Below are 18,989 nucleotides of genomic sequence, written 5' to 3' on the forward strand. Positions count from 1 at the left end.
GGCCCATGTAGAACAACTGAGAACTACCATGAGTGGCCTAACTAACTTGCAGCTCCTTCACTCCTTTCACCTTCCAAAGTAATGTTAATAGAGATACCGAGGACTTAAACAGCTGTGTACCAAGGACTATTCAGTGATCCATATAGTTATTTTGTTCCATTCGTGTTTTTACGATCATGTGATGTGAATCCAAGAGACTTTTATGTAACGCTCCTCATAGTATCCGTGTACTCTCTGTACGGTAATACAGCCTTCTATCCTTAAATGCCTCACAGTTTTTCTAATACATAAGGAAATATTGTAATCTTCATTTGAAGATGAGAATTGCAATAGAGAAATTCTAAGCCCCTAACGGCAAAGTGATTTAGACACCATGGTAGTGAACATCACAACAGCCCATTTTTCACATAAAGCGCAGAAGCAGTCCTTTGGACTGAGAAGTACTGGAATCAGCAGCAGAGTTATTCTCATGTGCACTTAACTTTCTTTGTCCAGTAGTTCTTATGGGGATGCTATGTCTGTAAATTAATGCAATATTTTAAATGAAAGTGGAAAAAAAAAACACAACAAAACCAAACAAAAAAAAGCCCAGATGGAGCAGAAAATAGCGAACAGAATTTGTGCAGCTCTGGAGCCAGCAGCTCTGGGGAAATTTCTTGCTATTAGATGGATAGATCTCAGCTGCTGACATATGCAAATACTTTCAAAAGATTGTTGCTGAGTTTAAGGAAGTTAGGAATTTAAACTGGACAGGGAGGCAGATAATCAAAACACATATAATCACATAAAGGTAGGATCCTCTTTATGATTTCCTCTCTGGACAGTGATAATTTAGTTTGAGAGAACTAGTTTCCTATCAGTCCCACTGAGATGGTAGTTAAAAGTAGAAAGATCTCATTATTCTGCACAAGCCCTTTCCATGCCAATACAGTGTTGTTCTCAGCAGTAGGCCCTCTGTGTGCTCCATTAGCTAGTTTAACAGACAGCGGTGGGGTAGAAGTTAAAAAAGTTCCACCAGTTATTCTAGCCCAAGTGTCTGGGGCTGCTGGCCTTTGTCTGCGGTGAGGGAAGGAGGCAGCAAAAAATTTCCTGTAAGCTAAATCAGTGTCACATCAAGAGGTGAGCTGCCTATAAAACACACCACCGTGGAGTGGAGGAACCATGGGCACTATTCCAGATATCATGGCTGGGTGCTGGTCTTTTTCCTAGGGGAATGGCAATCAGCTGAGGGGGCAAGAAAAGAGGAATGCGACATGTCACAGCTGGGTAGCCAGCTGGCAGGCCCAGCGTGCTTCAGCAGTGCTGGGAGCCTCTCTGAGCAGCAGCAGATCTTCATCAAGGTCTCTAGCAACCTGACCTTATACTTTCCAAAGACTACTCTTTAGAAATATTGTTAAACAGACTAAAAAACTCAGTTCTTCGCTTTCTTTTGGAAAGGGCACTGCCTGTTGCAGGGAAGAGGAATTCAGGATGCACAAAAAAATGACCTGGCACTCAGGTTAGCCTTGCAGTGTGTATCCAGAGAACAGATGTCAATCGCCCTGTCCTTTCTCTCGTGGACAGGGCCAAGCATCCTCTGGATTAGCCTGCTGGTACACAGCCAATATACATGGTCTGTTAGGGCTTAAGGGTGCTTAGCTGCTATGCAAAATACCCTGAGTACTTAGCCCATAAAATCAATGGGAGTTGTGTTTGCAGATTTCAGGGCAGAAGTTAGCCACTCTTTCTGATTTTCATGAAATGCCTCTGTTAGACATTGCTTCTGCCAAAGAGAAAGTTACCTTGGTTGTGAAATAATAGTCAAATGATTTTTCTTCAGAAATAATTGGATTCTCAGAAATCTGTGTTTCTCTCAAGCCTAAAGATAATATTACAGTTATTATACTCATATTCAGGAAGTTAGAGCATTTAAGATGAAAACTGTTGGACTCGTTTCCCAGAATATAAAGAAGTGAAACTTCAGTAATACCAAAAATTACATAACAGAAACCCCAAATATTCTTTACAAGCACTGAGTATTTGGCTGTTGTGCTAAAGCAGAAATACCTAATAATTTTGAATATTCGGTGACTAAGGTGGGGATCCTGGCTACTTATTTCTGTTGTTCATTATGAAGGTAAATTTAAGGCTACAGGAATTCTTTTTAAAGTCCTGTAATGCATTTGCAAGTTTCAAACAAAAAACGGTGGCTGTGTTCTCTACTGAAAGTGGTTATAGTGTTACTCTGTGGAAAATGTGATAGGTTATTCAGTACAGTCCAGTTCTCACATCACACAGATAAACTATTCAGCCTTCTGTCTTGCAGATTATTCTCACAGGAATTGTCCTACTGTCTCATAAAGTAGTTTGACAGCACTGTTGTTGCTTAGCTGATGGATTACCCAAGAGCCAAATCTACTCTGCAAGATGAAATATTTTCAACATAACCTAGATTTATATAGTTACCAGTACAGAAGATCACAGTGTTGTGTCACAGTAAGGGAGAGGGCAAGAAATGTTTTCCATAGCTGGGGAAACTTTGTTCCCTCACACCTGTGCTTACCCCAAGTTTCACTTCTGCGTTTATAGGGAGAATAAAATTGGCCAAACTCATGCTTCCTAGGAGAAAAATCACTTTGGAGGGTCAGTGTTAGGTGGAAAATGAATGGCAGTGAGATCACTGACCTCATTTTGGATCTCACACAGTTACACAATGCAATGCTTTTTGGTAAACTGCCAAGTCTCCTAATGCCAGGATGTACTGAGATACAAAGGAAAATCCCAGATGTTCGAATGTCCCATGAAAGCCAGAACGTAGATGCATGGGCAGAGGGTTATGCTTCTCTTTTCAGCTCCTTCTTTTCCAAACCTTGCTGATACCCAGTTGCTTGGTATAAAGAAATGTTTCTATTTGGTGAACATTAATATTGCTTCTGGTTTTGCATGCCCTTTCTTCTGGCAGGTTTTGCCTAATAGAGCTTATTTTTCTTTGTTCCTTCCATTCTCTCAGAACTAAATATTGGAAAGTAAATATGGCCTAATGTAAGATATAAATGTTTAAATGTAGGGAAAAGTAACCTAGGTGATTATAAAATGAAATAACTGAAACTCACACTCAATTTTTTGTTGAGGGGGGAAAAAAAGGGCTGGTCTTGGCCAAACCGGCAAGCATAGATCTCTGTTAGAAGACTAAGTATTCAGTCTTATTTTTGAGGACTATGCTAAATGATGGGCTCTCCAGACTTATCTTCAAGCTAACACACTTAATTGCTGCCTTAGCATCAGGACACAGATGGATGGGAAAGATGACCCTGACCTCCATAAGACCCACATTCCTGTGCAAGGATAGAAGCATGATAATCAGGAAATGATGGTTATTAGTTACAGAAAATGCATTATTGCGAAAACCAGGAGAAAAGTGCTTATGAGAGGAAGTGATTGGATTATGGGGGAATGAGAGAATAAGACTAGGTCATTTCTACTGAGTAAATTGCTGTGATTTATAAGAGAAAGGGTATAGTGATATCATGGCCTTGTATTGACTAGATTCATTTCACAAACAAACCTAAATCAGAACGTGGCAGTTACCCATTGAAGCAAACACGGTTTTTAAAAAGATGGTTTTTGTAAGACCTGAGACATGTTAGACACATTTCATTTTCTAGTTTTCTTTCTAATTATACAGGTTATTTCAGAAAATATGCCTAAATTTCAGTATCATTCACTTAATGTCCAATATTGTATTTTTCATGATGAAAATAAACCAGGTATTAGCCCTTAGGTGTATTAGATAAGTATCTTAAATACAGCATACTCAGAATTTTCTTGCAAAGATCTAAAAATGTGTCCAATACAAACTGCATATGGAAATTATCCATATAAATGACTTCAGGTGGGATAACTTGTAAATTAGATTACACTTCAAAATTATTTCATTCTATTATTGTCTAATGTGTAAATCTAAATTGCCTTCTGAAAAAAATACTGAAAGATTGAAGGCTCCATTAATACAATAAAAAAATAATGGACAATTGTCTTTGGAAACAGTTGGTTTGGAAACTAAGGCTTGAGAAACTAAATATATAGTTTTATACTGTTTTTCAGAAATTTTAGCTGGCTATAAATGTAAAACCACTGCCATAGTTACTGAATGCATTGTTCACACTGCAAGACACTGTTTGAGCAACAAGTCTGACACATGCTACCTGCAAAATAAGCTGAATTTGCAGTAATTCTAGTTTTTACTGAACATATTTGCCCTTGTATTTTGTTGTATCTGTTCTAGCACCCCACTTGACAGCCAGCCTTCTCTGAGCAGTCTCTTCTTTCACCACCCTTCATGAGCTTTCATAGTTCATTCAGTTGCACTCTTCATTCAGTGTTCCATGCTATTCAGTATTTTTGGAGACTGCTTCCAATGGTTGAATTTGATCCTGCCTACAAAGTCTAACATGGTCCTGCTAATCCCAGTGCAGCAATCTACCTCCTATATCCAACACTCTAAACTCTTCATAGCGTCTTATCAACTCCCAAATCTTCCTGTTTTATTCTGCAACCATGGTGCAAAATTTTCACCTTTACAGTGCAAAATTTTATGATTTCTCCTCATTAATCTTTCACACATAATTTCAATAGCTGCATACCTCTTTCCATGCTATTTTTCCTTTTCCTCACCTGTTGTCTACCTGAAAAACGAAGTAACCTTGTATACACTCCAATTTTCTTCATTAAGCCCTCTTACCTAATGATTAATTGTTAAAAATAAATATTCATGCGTTAATCATGTTTGAGTAAAGAGACTGCATCTTCTGATTAGGATAGATATGATCACTTTTATCATTTTTTATATCAGGCTATTCACTGATAAGTGTTAATCATATTTGGTTAATTTTGTGGTAGATTTTTAAAAAAAGGCACCATGAAGCTAAGACTGGAAATATGTACAAATCTGTTGTTGCTTCTAGAACGGGTTGTTTACTGATATGTATCACAGTTGTCATTTTTTTGTAGTAGACAAAAAAAAGAAAAAAAAACAACAAACCCACTATGGAGCCAAGTTCTGGCATTATCTACAAATCTGTTATCCTTTCTGTTCCAAATTTTATTTTCCTGAAATTTACTATGGTCGTTATGAAAAAGTAATAGCACTTATAGAGAACTTGTGGGTTGTTATTATGATTTCATGAATTTCTTATCACCTTGACAAAAGGAAGTTTTTGGAAAATCCCATTTCTTAATGTCAGCACTCTTGCCCACTTATAATTCTTATCACTTTTTTGTGTGTGTTTTCCAGAGTTTCTCAACATAGTAAGAATAAATTGAAATGAAGCCTAGAAAATATTGGTTTTCTGTATAAAATTCTTTGTACTAGTGTTTTCCAACATAGTTGGAAATTTTTTCTAGCATGCAGAAGACCTTGTGTTTTTACAATTTCTTGTTCTTTGAGTGATTAATTAGACATAAATGGGTATTTTATGTTTGTCTATTTGTCTAAATAGTTGTATTTTTATTTGCTTGTGTCATAAAATATGTACAAACAACTTGTAATTAAAAACCCCTGTAATTTCAATTTAAGATGAAGTTGTAGGCGGTTCATACTCTAGAAAAGCTGTAGAAATTGCAATGGAAGATGTGTTGCTAAATCCCACTATATGCTTTAGATATGAGGAAGAAAAAATGTTATAATTATTTAAGAAGTGGATGATGGTAAATGTGTGAAAAAATGGGGTTTTTTTCAAATTGAAAAATAATCTCTACTGACCACTAAAATTACTGGGATATTTGTTGTGAATTTCTGTGGCCATGATTCACATACATATTTTTTTCTACAGCTCCAGATGGCCCCCCAGAAAATGTGACTGTCTTAGCTACATCTCCTCACAGTATTAATATCAGCTGGAGTGAACCTGTCATCATCACTGGACCAACATGCTACCTCATAGGCATTACCTCAGTAAGGCAACTCTGTTTTATTGTTGGTAGTAATATAGAAGTTTGGTGATATAAATACTACAGCAGATGCTCTTGTAGAAATACAGGACAGACATAAACCGGATTGAAAACCAGTATGACTGTGTCTATTTCCACAGAAGAATTAATTGTACATTTATAAATTTCTTAATAGAAGATAAATTAATTGCTTGATATAAAAAAAAAAAAAGTGCTAATAAGAGGTCTTGGAGAAAAAAAAAGTGTAGCTATAAATGCTTGCAGGAAAACAGTAGCCGAGCTTTGCAGAGGTGTACCTCCTCCTAAAAATAGTGATGCTGTTCACCAGTAAAAATAATAATGACTCTTTTTTTTTCTTCAAAGGAAGGAAAAGTTCATTGTCATGATTTCACAAACCAGAGAGGAGAGCCTAGCAAAAGGAAGTGACTTGTACAAAGTTACACAGGACATCGGAGAGCAGACTTTAAAGTCAAACTAGATTTCCCACCTTCCACATGGTGCTCTGTCCATCACATTAGCTGTATTTTGGTAGCACAGCAATAACACTTCTTTCTCCTTGATCTTTATAAGCAAAAAAAAGGCTGACATAAGAGAAAAGCTCTATCGGCCTTTCTCTTTTCATCCTCTACTACCCTTATAATACTTCTTAAAACAACCATTAATAAACCTCATTTCCTGCCCTATGGCAAGATATGAAACTTTCCAAGTTCGAGCACGAGAAGTTTTAAGTAGGATATAGGTTCCCTATTCTTTCAGAAATTATACAGACAGGACTATCAGTGAAAATGGGAAGCCGTTTACCAGACTTTACTCAGGAAAACTTGCTGTGTGCAGCTTCAAAAATCCTGACTTAGTCTGTTAGATAATAGGAAAAAAAAGATTAAAGACTACTTCAAGCTATTTAAAGCTTTAAATGGAAAGTGCTTTCAATTTTCTGAGGAGAGTAAGACTATTATGTGTATATTTTCAATGTTTCTGAATCAGTCATAAGAATATGCTAAAATATCAATGCAGAAATTTTTGTGTAATCAAAATTTCTAAGGAGATCAGAAAAAAATACCAAATATTTTTAAGCTTCTCAGTAAAGTTACAAGAGAGAGCGGTGTGCAGTCCTGCTATTTTCTCTTCCTCTAACTTAATTGTACAATAACATAAAGTGCAATCTGTTCAGTTCTGAACACACTTACCACACCAGTAGTATGACCAGATAAAGGATGTATAATAACAAAGGGAATAATGGAAGTAATGGCCCATTGAGTAGGTCACTAGAAACTACATTACAATTTTTATTTCTCCTTTATTAAAGTTAGAGAAGACTTTGTCCTCATGAAAAGTTCCTGTCAGTTTTAACTAAATAGCATTGTAGTGCATTAACAGAAAAAATTCTTTTCATGCTTTTGATAAAACTTCCAAATTCTATTTTCGAAGCTTAATTTTCAAAGCTTAATTTTTTAATGTGTGTAATATTTAATCAATTTATATTTAAACAATTTCTACTCTCTCTGATAGTTCCTAGATTATAGACTGTCATCCGAGTCTACACTATGAAAATGTTATACATACCTTATCAATATAAGTTACAGTAAAATTCCTAAACTAGAGATGAACTATGGCATCTTTCATGTGAGCCTGCCAGCATTTGGAAGGAACTTAAAAACCTGTTTTAAATGTTCTGTTTGGAGGATTTTGGTTTTGTTTCTACAAAGTGGTTTTTTTTTTTTCAAATATATTTCAGATATCTAGGTTTATGTTTAGGGATTCCTTATAATCAGATATTGTCTGTCTAATGATCAGTAACTACAGGGGTCAGTTCTGTAGATAATCATCTTAGTAGACAAATCTATTCCTTCTTAACGGACAATAAAGCTGTCACAATCTTTTTCAATGAAAATTTGAGTATATATTTTATTGTCCCAGTGGGAAAATTTTTATGAAGACTCCAAATTCCACAAACTTCCTGTATGTATAGCTTTACTGATTTTAGTTCTCAACTGAGTATCTTTAAAGATTATATAAAAATAGACTTCACAAACCAGAAAAATTTCAGATTTCTACTCTGCGATGTCTTTATTCTTAAAATATAGAAATTAGCATTTATTAGTGAATGTATTAGCGTTCTATTTCAATTGCTAGGATGTTCCTTGCAGGTTTATAGATCAGAAAAACTAAAAAGTGCTCCCTTATTATTTTTCCTCCAAGTCATATTTTAGTTCATCTTGCTGCCTACTATAATTAGAAGTAGTCCTGAATAAAATATTACTGCAAATGAGTAAGGACTATGGAACTGAACCATTAAACTTCAGGAAGAATAGAAATAGATTTAATGATGTAGTGCTGTGATTGTATTTTAGCTCTTGTATAAATATTTATATGCCAGATTTTTGGTAGTCATATAGGAAAAATTGTTTCAGCTCTTCATGGTCATCCCAGGAAATGAATGTCTGTTTAGTCCATCAGAAAGTTTAGTTCAGGTTAATTCTCAGTGGGGATAGATGCATATCTGTCAAATAAAAGGTATGCTTGAACTATTCTAATGTTTTAGCAGCTGCATTTAATACAGATTTCATCCAGTGGGAAAACTACTGTACAGCTACCTAATCCTCTTTTCAAACTACACACTGAAGAAACAAAAATGAAAATATCATTAACTGTAGTAGTGAGAATAGACATAAAAAGGATTTTGTAAATGATACTTAATCAAACACTAGAAACGCTCCCGTTTTTTTTTTCTCCTTTTTAAAGGCAATATTAGAATTGATTAATTTAATATAAAGCTCAACGCTGTAGGTTTTTCTACAGAACTAAGGATTATTTGAGATGTGGAGATAATAGAGAGCCCAAGAAGTAATCCAGTCTATATCCTGCTCTAACGCAGAAACAAGCATACCTAGAGTCTTCCTCGTAAATAATTCATTATCCTGTTCTTAAGAATGTCCAGTGCTGAAAAACCCTCAATAGATTGTTCTAGTTTTTAACTAAACTTATAGTCATAGTTTTAGTTACATATTTAGGTATATCGTTGCAGATTTTGTAATATTTAATTCTAATCTTTTTTTGTTGCAAATAAAATTTTATTTATGTTTTCATGAACACTAGAAACAATGAATTATCTTCAATTTAGTAACATTCTTTTCATATTTTTCTTACTATGTCTTCCACCATGCTTCCTGTTCTTAATTGAACCCCGACTATTTCTGCTTTCCAGCCTTTCTAGTGAGAGAATTCTCCCTCCTCACTGTCCTATAAGTAGTGCTTCTAGTAATATATTCCAAGAGCAACTGTGCTTTCCGCAGTCATATCAACATTATATATTGCTGCCAAATTTTCTTCTCGTTTTTGTATTCCAAAAAGTTTTCTACTATATAGCCATTCATCTTCTGGATTTCTGCCTAGTTTGATTCCCATTTCAGGTTACTAGAGCTTTCCTGGCCCAGTGTCTACCAGTTGGTTCATGTTGGCTTGGTGGAAGACAGCACCAAGCAAACAGGCCATCTCCTTAACCCCATACTACATGAAGCGCTAAGGAGACAACATGTGGGTGAGGTGGGAGCGTATTCCCCTGTGCAGCTTTCTAATCTTGGTAGCCAGAAACTTCTTGTGAATCCTTCTGTGTAAATGGTTAGAAAAGTGGAAAGATAAAAGTTAAATAAGGTGTTCAAATAGTAATGTCCTGCTTTTAGCTGTTTCAAGTCTTGTAATCGTCTTTTTTATTATTGTTTTATAGGTAGATAATGACAATTATAAAGCTCAATTTCTGAAGACAAATGATGAGGGTAAATTCTTAGAAATTTCTGATTTGAAAGCATTTACAAGGTATGCTGTAGTAATCATTGCCTTTACGGGAGATGTTAATGCTGCACTCATTGAAGGCAAGGCTAGTTCTCCAGTAATTGTCTCCACTTTTGAAGCAGGTTTGTATTTTTCTCTACTTTATATGGATCAAACTTTGCAGTTTTTCTTTCACCTGGCAAATAAATGAGAGTTTTGAACACATGGTGCACTTTTAATGAAGATTTTTTTCTCACAATATTTTTTTCTCTAATATTTAAAAAGGTGGTGGTCAACAAAAAAAGTGATGATGATAATAAATATTAAGATTTACCTTTAGTAATGCAGAGATCTTAACTTGCTTCATGTAAAATATGGATGTGTGGAACACAGCCATCTAGATTACTTCTATAGTCAATGAAGAGAAGTCCTGTCTGTATTAGCAGGTATAGATAAGATACCGTTTTAGGAAGGGATGACTCTCCTTTGTGGAGGTGCCTGTTTCTCTTAAGAGACTACTGAAAACTCTATACAAGGTCCTTGATCTTGATGCAAAATTTGAACATATGAAAACTAAGTGAGATGAATCCTACCATTTATAAATGGTACCTGTACTGACTTGAGGACACAATCTGTGTATTCTCAGTGGAAGGAGGTCGCTAGTGAAGGTCCGCAGGGATCTGTGCTTGAGTCAGCTGTTCCACAGATTCAAAACAATCTGGAGAATGAGGTAGATACTAAGGTGACAAAAGTTGCTGATGCTATTAAGTTACTCAAAGAAATAAAACAGACATGAGAGTGAGGAACTATGTAAGGACCTTGTGACACTAAGAGGCTAAGTTACAGAAAACTAGATAGCATTTGCTTAGGAAAATCGAAACAGATGTACGTGGGGAAGATATAGTCCTAACTTTGCTTAAGTAAACCAGTTCCTGGTTATGCTTTGTCTACTGTCTTTGCTGGTTTTGAATTGTACAGTAAGGATATTTAAACATACAAACAAATTAACAAAGAAGCAAAAAATATTTTCTGAAAATATTTTGAAGTTTTGTTTCATTCAAACATTACCAACTGTGTATAAACTATAGTTGCCTTATCTCTAGTGAGTTTAGCTGCAAGTCGGCTTTTTTAGCTATATACTCAGGTTAATTTCAGATTTGACATACTACACAGTGACTGTATTTATCATTTATCTTTCCTTTGATGTATGAAAATCCAATGTCCCTAATGATATGATATGATATGATATGATATGATATGATATGATATGATATGAGTGTGTATAGATAGATATCTTTCTAATGCCTTTAATACATTAAATTCTAAGGTTTTCATGACCAATGTACATCCCTGGAGGCTGATATGGTCTTTTACTGTGGAAAAACGAATAAAAATTAAATTAGATGGTAGCTGGATCTGTCCTGTGAGCTATCTTTTTTTTTGGTAGCCTTTTCTCTTATGTAAAAATATGATACATTAGGAGGTGCAGTAACCTTGGAGAGGAACAGTTATTTTTCTGTCTCATCCTGTCTCATCTGGTTTGTACAGCCTAGAATATGGCTGAGGTAGGACCAGTTTACACAGACTTACACCAGAGAAGTCTAAGTAAGCATTTATTGACTGCTGTGAAAAACCTGGAAGGTATGACAACTGCATCTAAATCCTTGGCTAGGGGAATGTGTTTACCTTCAGTTGCTTGATTTCACTGTTTCAAGGTCACACTACATACTTGGCTGCTCAGGTAGAGCAATAAATATTTAGCTGCCTAGAAAAAATGTTACTGCCTTTTCTTCCAGATAGGGACATCGGGAAAATGATTTATACCTTTGGTGTCTTGAGAATAAGCTACTGGAATAAGCGTTTGATAAAAAAAATATGTCTTTCGGAAAAATGCATGTTGTGTTTGTGTCTGGACATTGGCTAGTGGAAAGTTTTTTCCTAACTCTTTAGGACTCTTAGGAGCATGGTGGCTTGTTTATATGTCGGGAGGGAGCTTGCTGTTGACAGAGAGCTTTCAGAAAGGGATACTCAAGACTAGCACTTGCTTCTTGCTTGTCAGCCCATGCAAGGGTTTGTTTACCCCAGATGTATTTCAAGATACAATGATGCCTTCAGGCTTTCTGAGTAGAAAATCAGAATGAACTTTTTTGAGCAGAGACTACTGAGGGTTATCTAATAATTATTTTTAATATTTGTGGCATTAAATGCTATCATTAGGAATAGAATTTCACAAAATATTTAACTTTTTATTGCCTTCATAAATATTTACATATGCAATAAGCATTTGATATGTTTTTAATGAAAACAGAAAATTCCAATGAAATAATGCTGATCTGCAAAACCATAATTTGTAATTTTTCAAGTTTTACTGTAATAGTAATAGTAGTAAAGTGATTAAGTGGATTTTTGAAATATTTATTTCAGTGCCGGAAGACCCACCTAACAACATAACGTTTCAGAAGATACCGGATGAAGTAACAAAGTTCCAAGTAACTTTTGTGCCACCATCTGAACCAAATGGAAATATTCAGGTGTATCAAGCTATGGTTTACAATGAAGATGACCCCGCTGCCATCCAGATCCACAACCTTAGTGTCATTGATAAAACAGATCAGTCAGTCACTGCCATGATAGAAGGACTAAAAGGAGGACATACCTATAATGTCAGCGTAAGAACTGATACTTCTTCTTTGAATTTTTTTTCTTTGATATGAGTGAGAGATTAACCTGAATAGAGAACACAAACCTAGGCTGAATATGAGATTTTTGTGCCGAGAATGTTAGCCGGGATGTGAAGAGGGACAAGTCTGAGGAATGAGGGAAGCAATGAAGGGGAGGGAGGGAGTGGGAGCAGAACACATCACTAGTGGTTAGCTTTGTAGTCTTGACCACAGGTTCATGTGCTAGCAAAGCAGCCTGTGACACATCGTGACAGGTACAAGATGGAATCTCTGTTAGTTCCACTATTTACATTGCTCATTTGGCCCAGATGAAAGGTCCAGTTCTGCAAGGACAACTTGCTAGAAGTAGGTGCATGAAGTTCTTTCAAATAATCAGAGACTAGGACGTGAGGGGAGGCAACATTACTGTTTAAGAGGTCTTGTTTTTCTCCTTTTTGTAAAAGCTACATTACAAGTGGTGAAGCGTTACTGTACTTAGGATTGTAAAGAAATATGAAGTAAGTTTAGCAAAATGTGAATGACAAAAGGAGTGTTTCGGCATTCATTGTTGCTTCCAATGTATCCAGATTTGGCCAAGTTGAAGCTATTACAAATACTCATTAAAACAAGTGTTTGTTTTTTTAAGGTGTATGCAATTAATGGTGCTGGTGCAGGGCCAAAAATTCAATTGAAAATAACCATGGATATCAAAGGTATGTCTCATAAAGTACCTGTTAGCTGAAATCTCTATAAATGCTGAAGAAATTGCTCTTCTAGCTGTGAGTACACAAGTGTATGCTTTCGTCTGTTATTTAGAGGCTGTGTAATATAGGAACAGGAGCACATAACTGATATCCTTGAATTGCAGTGCTCAATTTTGCTGCGTATCGCTGATCGTTTGCTATTCATATCTGAATGATACCATAAAGCATGTGCAGGCTCAGTAAAGTAATCGTATTGACCTCAGTATTTTAGTTACCTTCAGTGAACAGCTTAGAAGATCATCACAGAGGGATAGCTTAGTATACAGTGTCACAGTTGTGGAAATAAATACAGTCATTGATTGAAATTCATTGAAAAACTAAGTCTCAGTCTTTTTGTTGTTTTCTCTTTTAATTGAAAATGGATGTGCAGAAGCATTTATTATTTATTGGATTGCAGAAGCATTTATTTATTATACAGTTTTTAGAGGCTTAAGGCATTAAGTAGAACATTTAAGTTGTCCCTGAAAACATGCTGAAGATTTGTCTTGCATAACACAACTATGGGCCTGAACAAAGTACCCCTAGCGAAAACGTTTTAAAACAAAACTCTGTGGTATATCTTTGTTCAAAAACAGAACCACCACGGCCCAAAAAGAAACCAGCACCAGTTTATGATACCAATGGGGCGTTACTCGTCACAGCTACCACAATTACGATCAGAATGCCGATATGTTATTATAGTGATGATCACGGCCCTATCAAGAAGATACAAGTTCTTGTTGCGGAAGCTGGAGGTATAATTTTATAAGTTCCATCAAAAAATGTTTTCAGGTTTTTTTATTTCTTTATTTTCAGGCTGTTTGTCTTTTTTATTTCTTTTCTTGGGTTTCAGTAATTTGACATTAGAAAACAAATTACAAGGTGACTTTAGCTGTGGCAACAGTACTAAAAGCAAAGTATCTTTCACAATACCTGTGGGCTGGGTTCTGGATTTTGGAAACATTTGCCAGAAAAGAGTCCTCTATGCTGTTTGAAGTCACCAATATTATTCCGACCCTATTGTCACTATATTTCTTTATTTCCTATTTCCTTGAAAAAAATGCATTTGGCATTTGTGAAAGGTAAATAAATCTGAAACTTTTTTTTGCAAGGTTACTCTTCTGTTGCTATTAGTGTTGCCTGTAAAAGAATGCAGTCATATGCAGTTGATATTTCCATTTCATGATGGGGGCAGAGGGATTTATATAAATCCCTTCTGTAGACTGTGGGTTAGAATGTGTATTCCCTTGTATGGACCGATGAACATTTACTTATATAAACAATGCCATGATACTCTTTTGAGTAATTGCCTACCAATGTGAGTGGGAGTTTCATAATAGGACATCATATGGTCAGGCTTACTTTACCTAAGAAGGACGAATTCCAGGTATTTAATTCCCTTGTTTTGCTGGCTTTCAAAGTATAGAAGTAAAGCATTCACATTAAATGAATTCACATTAAGTCTCTCACCTTTTTCTGAATTTACATTTTAGCACTAATTTTACTGACATTTACTTCATAGCTGTTGCTGTGAACATTCTCTTGAACTGATAGATATGCAAATACCATGTTAAGTAACATTTTGAAGATTTTTCTCCTGAGTTGCTGGGTGCTGTCCGTTTATGGAAATCTAGTAATTTCATTTATGAAACAGTCTTTACTGTCTTTAGAGTAAACACTTTTTACTGTCTTTGCTAGCCATGCTCAGTTTCAAAGTCAAGTGGCTTGCACAAGTGATACCCTCTACAGGCAGAGATCACGTGCAAGACTGCCCCTGAAATCTAGCTGTGATTCAGCCGACTTACTCTGATTTAACAAAATATAGGTAATGTGGATAATAAGGAAATTTGAGGTCAAGTGCAAGTACAGTTACAGACTTAGTTGTGTAAATGGCATCCATAGCATACTAAGCTCTTACAAAAATTAATTTCCTATTTAAGTTCTTTAATTACAGTCTGGTTAGAATGTAGATCATTTCTGATTATTTCTTTTCTTGACAATAGCTCAGCATGATGGGAATGTTACTAAGTGGTATGATGCCTACTTCAACAGACCAAGACCATATTTTACAAACGAAGGCTTTCCAAACCCACCATGTATAGAAGGAAAAGAGGATCTGAGTGGCAAAGAAGAGATATATGTCATAGGTGCTGATACTACATGTATGATACCAGGCAGTCAAGACAAAATATGTAATGGCCCACTGAAACCAAGAAAGCAGTACCTGTAAGTACGTTTGTCTCTGTGTTTGTCCAAGAGAAAGATTTAAGTGAAATATACATTTACACAAACATATAAAACATGTAGTTCAATTATGAAAAGGTGGAGATTTAATTTATCTTCATGTGTCTCTAATTTTAAATTTTCTGACTGAGCATCAATACAGGAGACAATTTTTTTTTAAATGTTCCAGGTAACAAAAGATCCTTAGTGAGTTCTTATGTTAAATAAGCTCAAATTCATAATAAGTAATTGATATAGTTTGATTATACATTTAAGATATGGACACTGAGTCCTTGATGTCTATCGTAATGTCACTTTAGCAAGTGCATAATGATTCCAGCTTATGTTATACTGAAACTGAAAAATAGTTTTTAGTTTCTAAGTGAAATGCATTCAAGAAAATGCATATAAACTTTTATTTCATTAGTTTTCTTGGCTTTATTTTACAGATTTAAATTCAGAGCAACTAACGTTAAAGGACAGTTTACAGATTCTGACTATTCTGATCCTGTCAAAACATTAGGTAAGGAGAGTGTAATTTACTAAAGTATTTCTCTATTTCCAAAGGATCTAGACAATTCCATGTTTTGTTTCAGCACAGTGGTTTCCCTGAAGTAAACAGTATCTGATTTTGTTGAACCTAGCTTAACCGTATTGGCTGAGGAAACATATCCTTTCCCTTGTATGTGCTTTTGAGGTTGTCAAGAGGTCTTACCTCAGCCTGGACTGTTAAATGACAAAGCATTAGTGAGAAAGTTTGTTAGCAGGGATTCAGTTATACCAACAAAAATACCATTGTTCCAGGATAGCTCATCTTGCTTGTTGAACTACCAGAAGCTATACTTTTTATGTAGTTTCCCTCTGTGTTGGATGTAGAGTTAGTATTACCTACTTTTCACTGGGTAAAAAACTGGCTGGATGGCAGGGCCTAAAGAGTTATGATGAATGGAGTTAAATCCAAGTTGGCGGCTGGTCACAAGTGATGTTCCCCAGGGCTCAGTACTGTGGCCAGTTCTGTTTAACATCTTTATCAGTGATCTGGATGAGGGGATTGAGGGCACCCTCAGTAAGTTTGCAGATGACACCAAGTTGGATGGGAGTGTTCGAGGGTAGGAAGGCTCTACAGAGGGAATTGGACAGGCTGGATCGATGGGCCAAGGCCAATTGCATGAGGTTCAACAACACTAAGTGCCACTTCAACAAGACTGCAATGCTTCAGGCTTGGGGAAGAGTGGCTGGAAAGCTGCGTGATGGAAAAGGACCTGGAGGTGTTGGTCAACTGCTGGCTGAATATGAGCCGACAGTGTGCCCAGATGGCCAAGAAGGCCAATAGCATCCTGGCTTGTATCAGAAATAGTGTGGCCAGCAGGACTAGGGAAGTGATTGTCCCCCTGTACTCAGCACTTGGTGAGGCCACACTTCAAATACTGTGTTCAGTTTTGGGCCCAAGAAAGACATTGAGGTGCTGGAGCGTGTCCAAAGAAGGGCTATGAAACTGGTGAAGGGTCTAGAGAACAAGTCTTAGGAGGATCAGCTAAGGGAACTACGGTTGTTTAGCGTGGAAAAAAGGAGACTCAGGGTAGACCTTATAACTCTCTACAACTACCTGAAAGTAGGTTGTAGCAAGATGGATGTCGGTCTCTTTTCCCAAGTGAAATGTGATAGGACAAGAGGAAATGGCCTCAAGTTGTACCAGAGGAGGTTTAGATTGGATATTAGGAGAAATTTCTTCACTGAAAGGGTTGTCAAACATTGGAACAGGCTGCTCAGCAAAGTGGTTGAGTCACCATCCCTGGAGGTCTTATTCCTTACCCCTAAGGACATGGTTTAATGGTGGACTTGGCAGTGTCAGGTTAATAATTGAATTTGATGGTCTTAAAGGTCTTTTCCAACCTAAAAAATTATATGATTCTATGATTCTATTCCAGTAAGCATACAGTAGGAAATCTCTTGGCTGCAGATGATTCCTTCTAGTGGCTGCTCATCTGAGGACATGACCCTTTAGCCCTTTAGGATACAGACAAATCTCCATATTAATTAATAAATTAATAGTGCCTAATAAAATCCATCTGGTTCTGATATCATTGGTCAATGAGACAGCTGTTATGGGGTCTCAAATCCAACATAAATTCCTCCATGGCAGTGTTGATCTACCGCCAAAATTGGGAAGGAAGACTCATGTAGCAGATCGCAATCAGATCTGTAAGTTCTTTTAATATATTGGTAAGCCAAAACTTACTTAGCTAAGCGTTAGCCCTGACTTTCTGAAAAGGGATCTCAAGACAACTGGTTGAGTATCCAGAAGAATTTTAGTGGGCACATATTTTTCATTTGGCATTCATCTTCTGTGATATGAGCTCCCTTATTCATCTAATCCATGTTAGAAATTTGTTATATGATCTGATGCTGATGATCCTGAAATGCTTATTCACTACCTGAATATTCTGAAAAGATCTGGCACTATTTCTCTAGCCCTGAATGGTTTGGAAAGTGCAACACAGAAGTTGTGTTTATATGTTCTGAGTTTAAAAGTTCTAAGCCAATGGAGCGAATAGTTTGCCCAGTAAGGGAAAGACAGTGTGTCCAATCAGGGAAAACAAGTCTATTGGAAATGAGTCCACCTGTATCCAGTCCTCTGGGCAACTTTCTCCTTTCTAACAGAAAAGTCTGCAATGCTGAAAGAAATCATGCTTTAGTGGTGGGCAGACTGTGTAATTGATTTTCTTCCGTATTGTTACTGAAAACTTGTGACACATTCTCCTTTGATGTAGATCGGAAAGAAGCAAGATCTATTTGTATGCTGAATACAATGTAACAGAGGAAAAAAAATAGACTTGATAAATTCCCCAGATACCCCTGGCTCCTTGTACCCATCCAGTATGCTAAAGTTTAACATCAAGCGCTGTTTTGAAAATGGGCACTACAGCAAACCCTTGTCTGGCCTTAATGTCTAAATTGCAGAGACTATCCAACAAGAAACCAAACTTAAGTGGAACAGATAATTAAAAGTTCCTTCTATGCTTTCTTACAAGTGTTGTGAAATCAACATCAAATTGATACATCACAAGTGATCCAGGTGCTGCCATTGAATGACCTTGAAGATACAGCACTGGCAATGCCATTACCAGTGTCATCTTAAGCCAATAAGGGAAGTTAGATTTTTTTCAGAGACATTTTCTCTTGAGACACATAAGCTGAGGAACCTTGCCCAAGTGTTTCCTTATAGAACATGCTTTTGTTATATGAACTTCAGACTAGCTCTAGAAGCATAACCCAGAAAACATACATCAGTAGCTGTTAAGTATCTCTGTGATCAATTACTTCTGTTCCACTTATAACAACAGCATCTTTCTAGAAGAAATTTATGCTGCCTGAAATCAGAATTGCAATTTAATTTTAAATCAGTTATCTTCTTTTGTAATAATCACTGAAATTTCTGTTTTTGCAACATTACACTTTCATTTTTGTAGATAAAACACTGATTTGAATTTTGGCAGAGGTATTCATGACAGTTCAAAGTACTCTACACTATTTTGGTTTCTAAGTCTGCTTATAGAATAGGTAGGTCTTTGATCTGGAAAACCAGAAAGCTAGCCTTGTATCTGTGCAATTTAATGCTGCATATTAAATATGTTTGAAGCATAAAAAAATATGGAAAACGTATGAG

At 36.2% G+C, this 18,989-nt stretch overlaps 1 protein-coding gene across 1 annotated transcript in view; it reads left to right on the top strand.

Annotated features, from left to right (window-relative positions):
* PTPRQ (protein tyrosine phosphatase receptor type Q) overlaps positions 1 to 18,989 on the top strand; it is a 109,548-nt gene that overhangs the window by 61,509 nt on the left and 29,050 nt on the right. The window contains 7 exon segments of the mRNA XM_086610727.1: positions 5,811 to 5,932; positions 9,653 to 9,839; positions 12,121 to 12,365; positions 13,003 to 13,069; positions 13,696 to 13,854; positions 15,103 to 15,325; positions 15,772 to 15,845. Coding sequence (XP_086466853.1) covers positions 5,811 to 5,932; positions 9,653 to 9,839; positions 12,121 to 12,365; positions 13,003 to 13,069; positions 13,696 to 13,854; positions 15,103 to 15,325; positions 15,772 to 15,845 — 1,077 coding nt within the window.

This window comes from Tauraco erythrolophus, chromosome 4, assembly GCF_009769465.1.
Source record: "Tauraco erythrolophus isolate bTauEry1 chromosome 4, bTauEry1.pri, whole genome shotgun sequence".
In the NCBI taxonomy this organism is placed as follows: Eukaryota; Metazoa; Chordata; class Aves; order Musophagiformes; family Musophagidae; genus Tauraco; species Tauraco erythrolophus.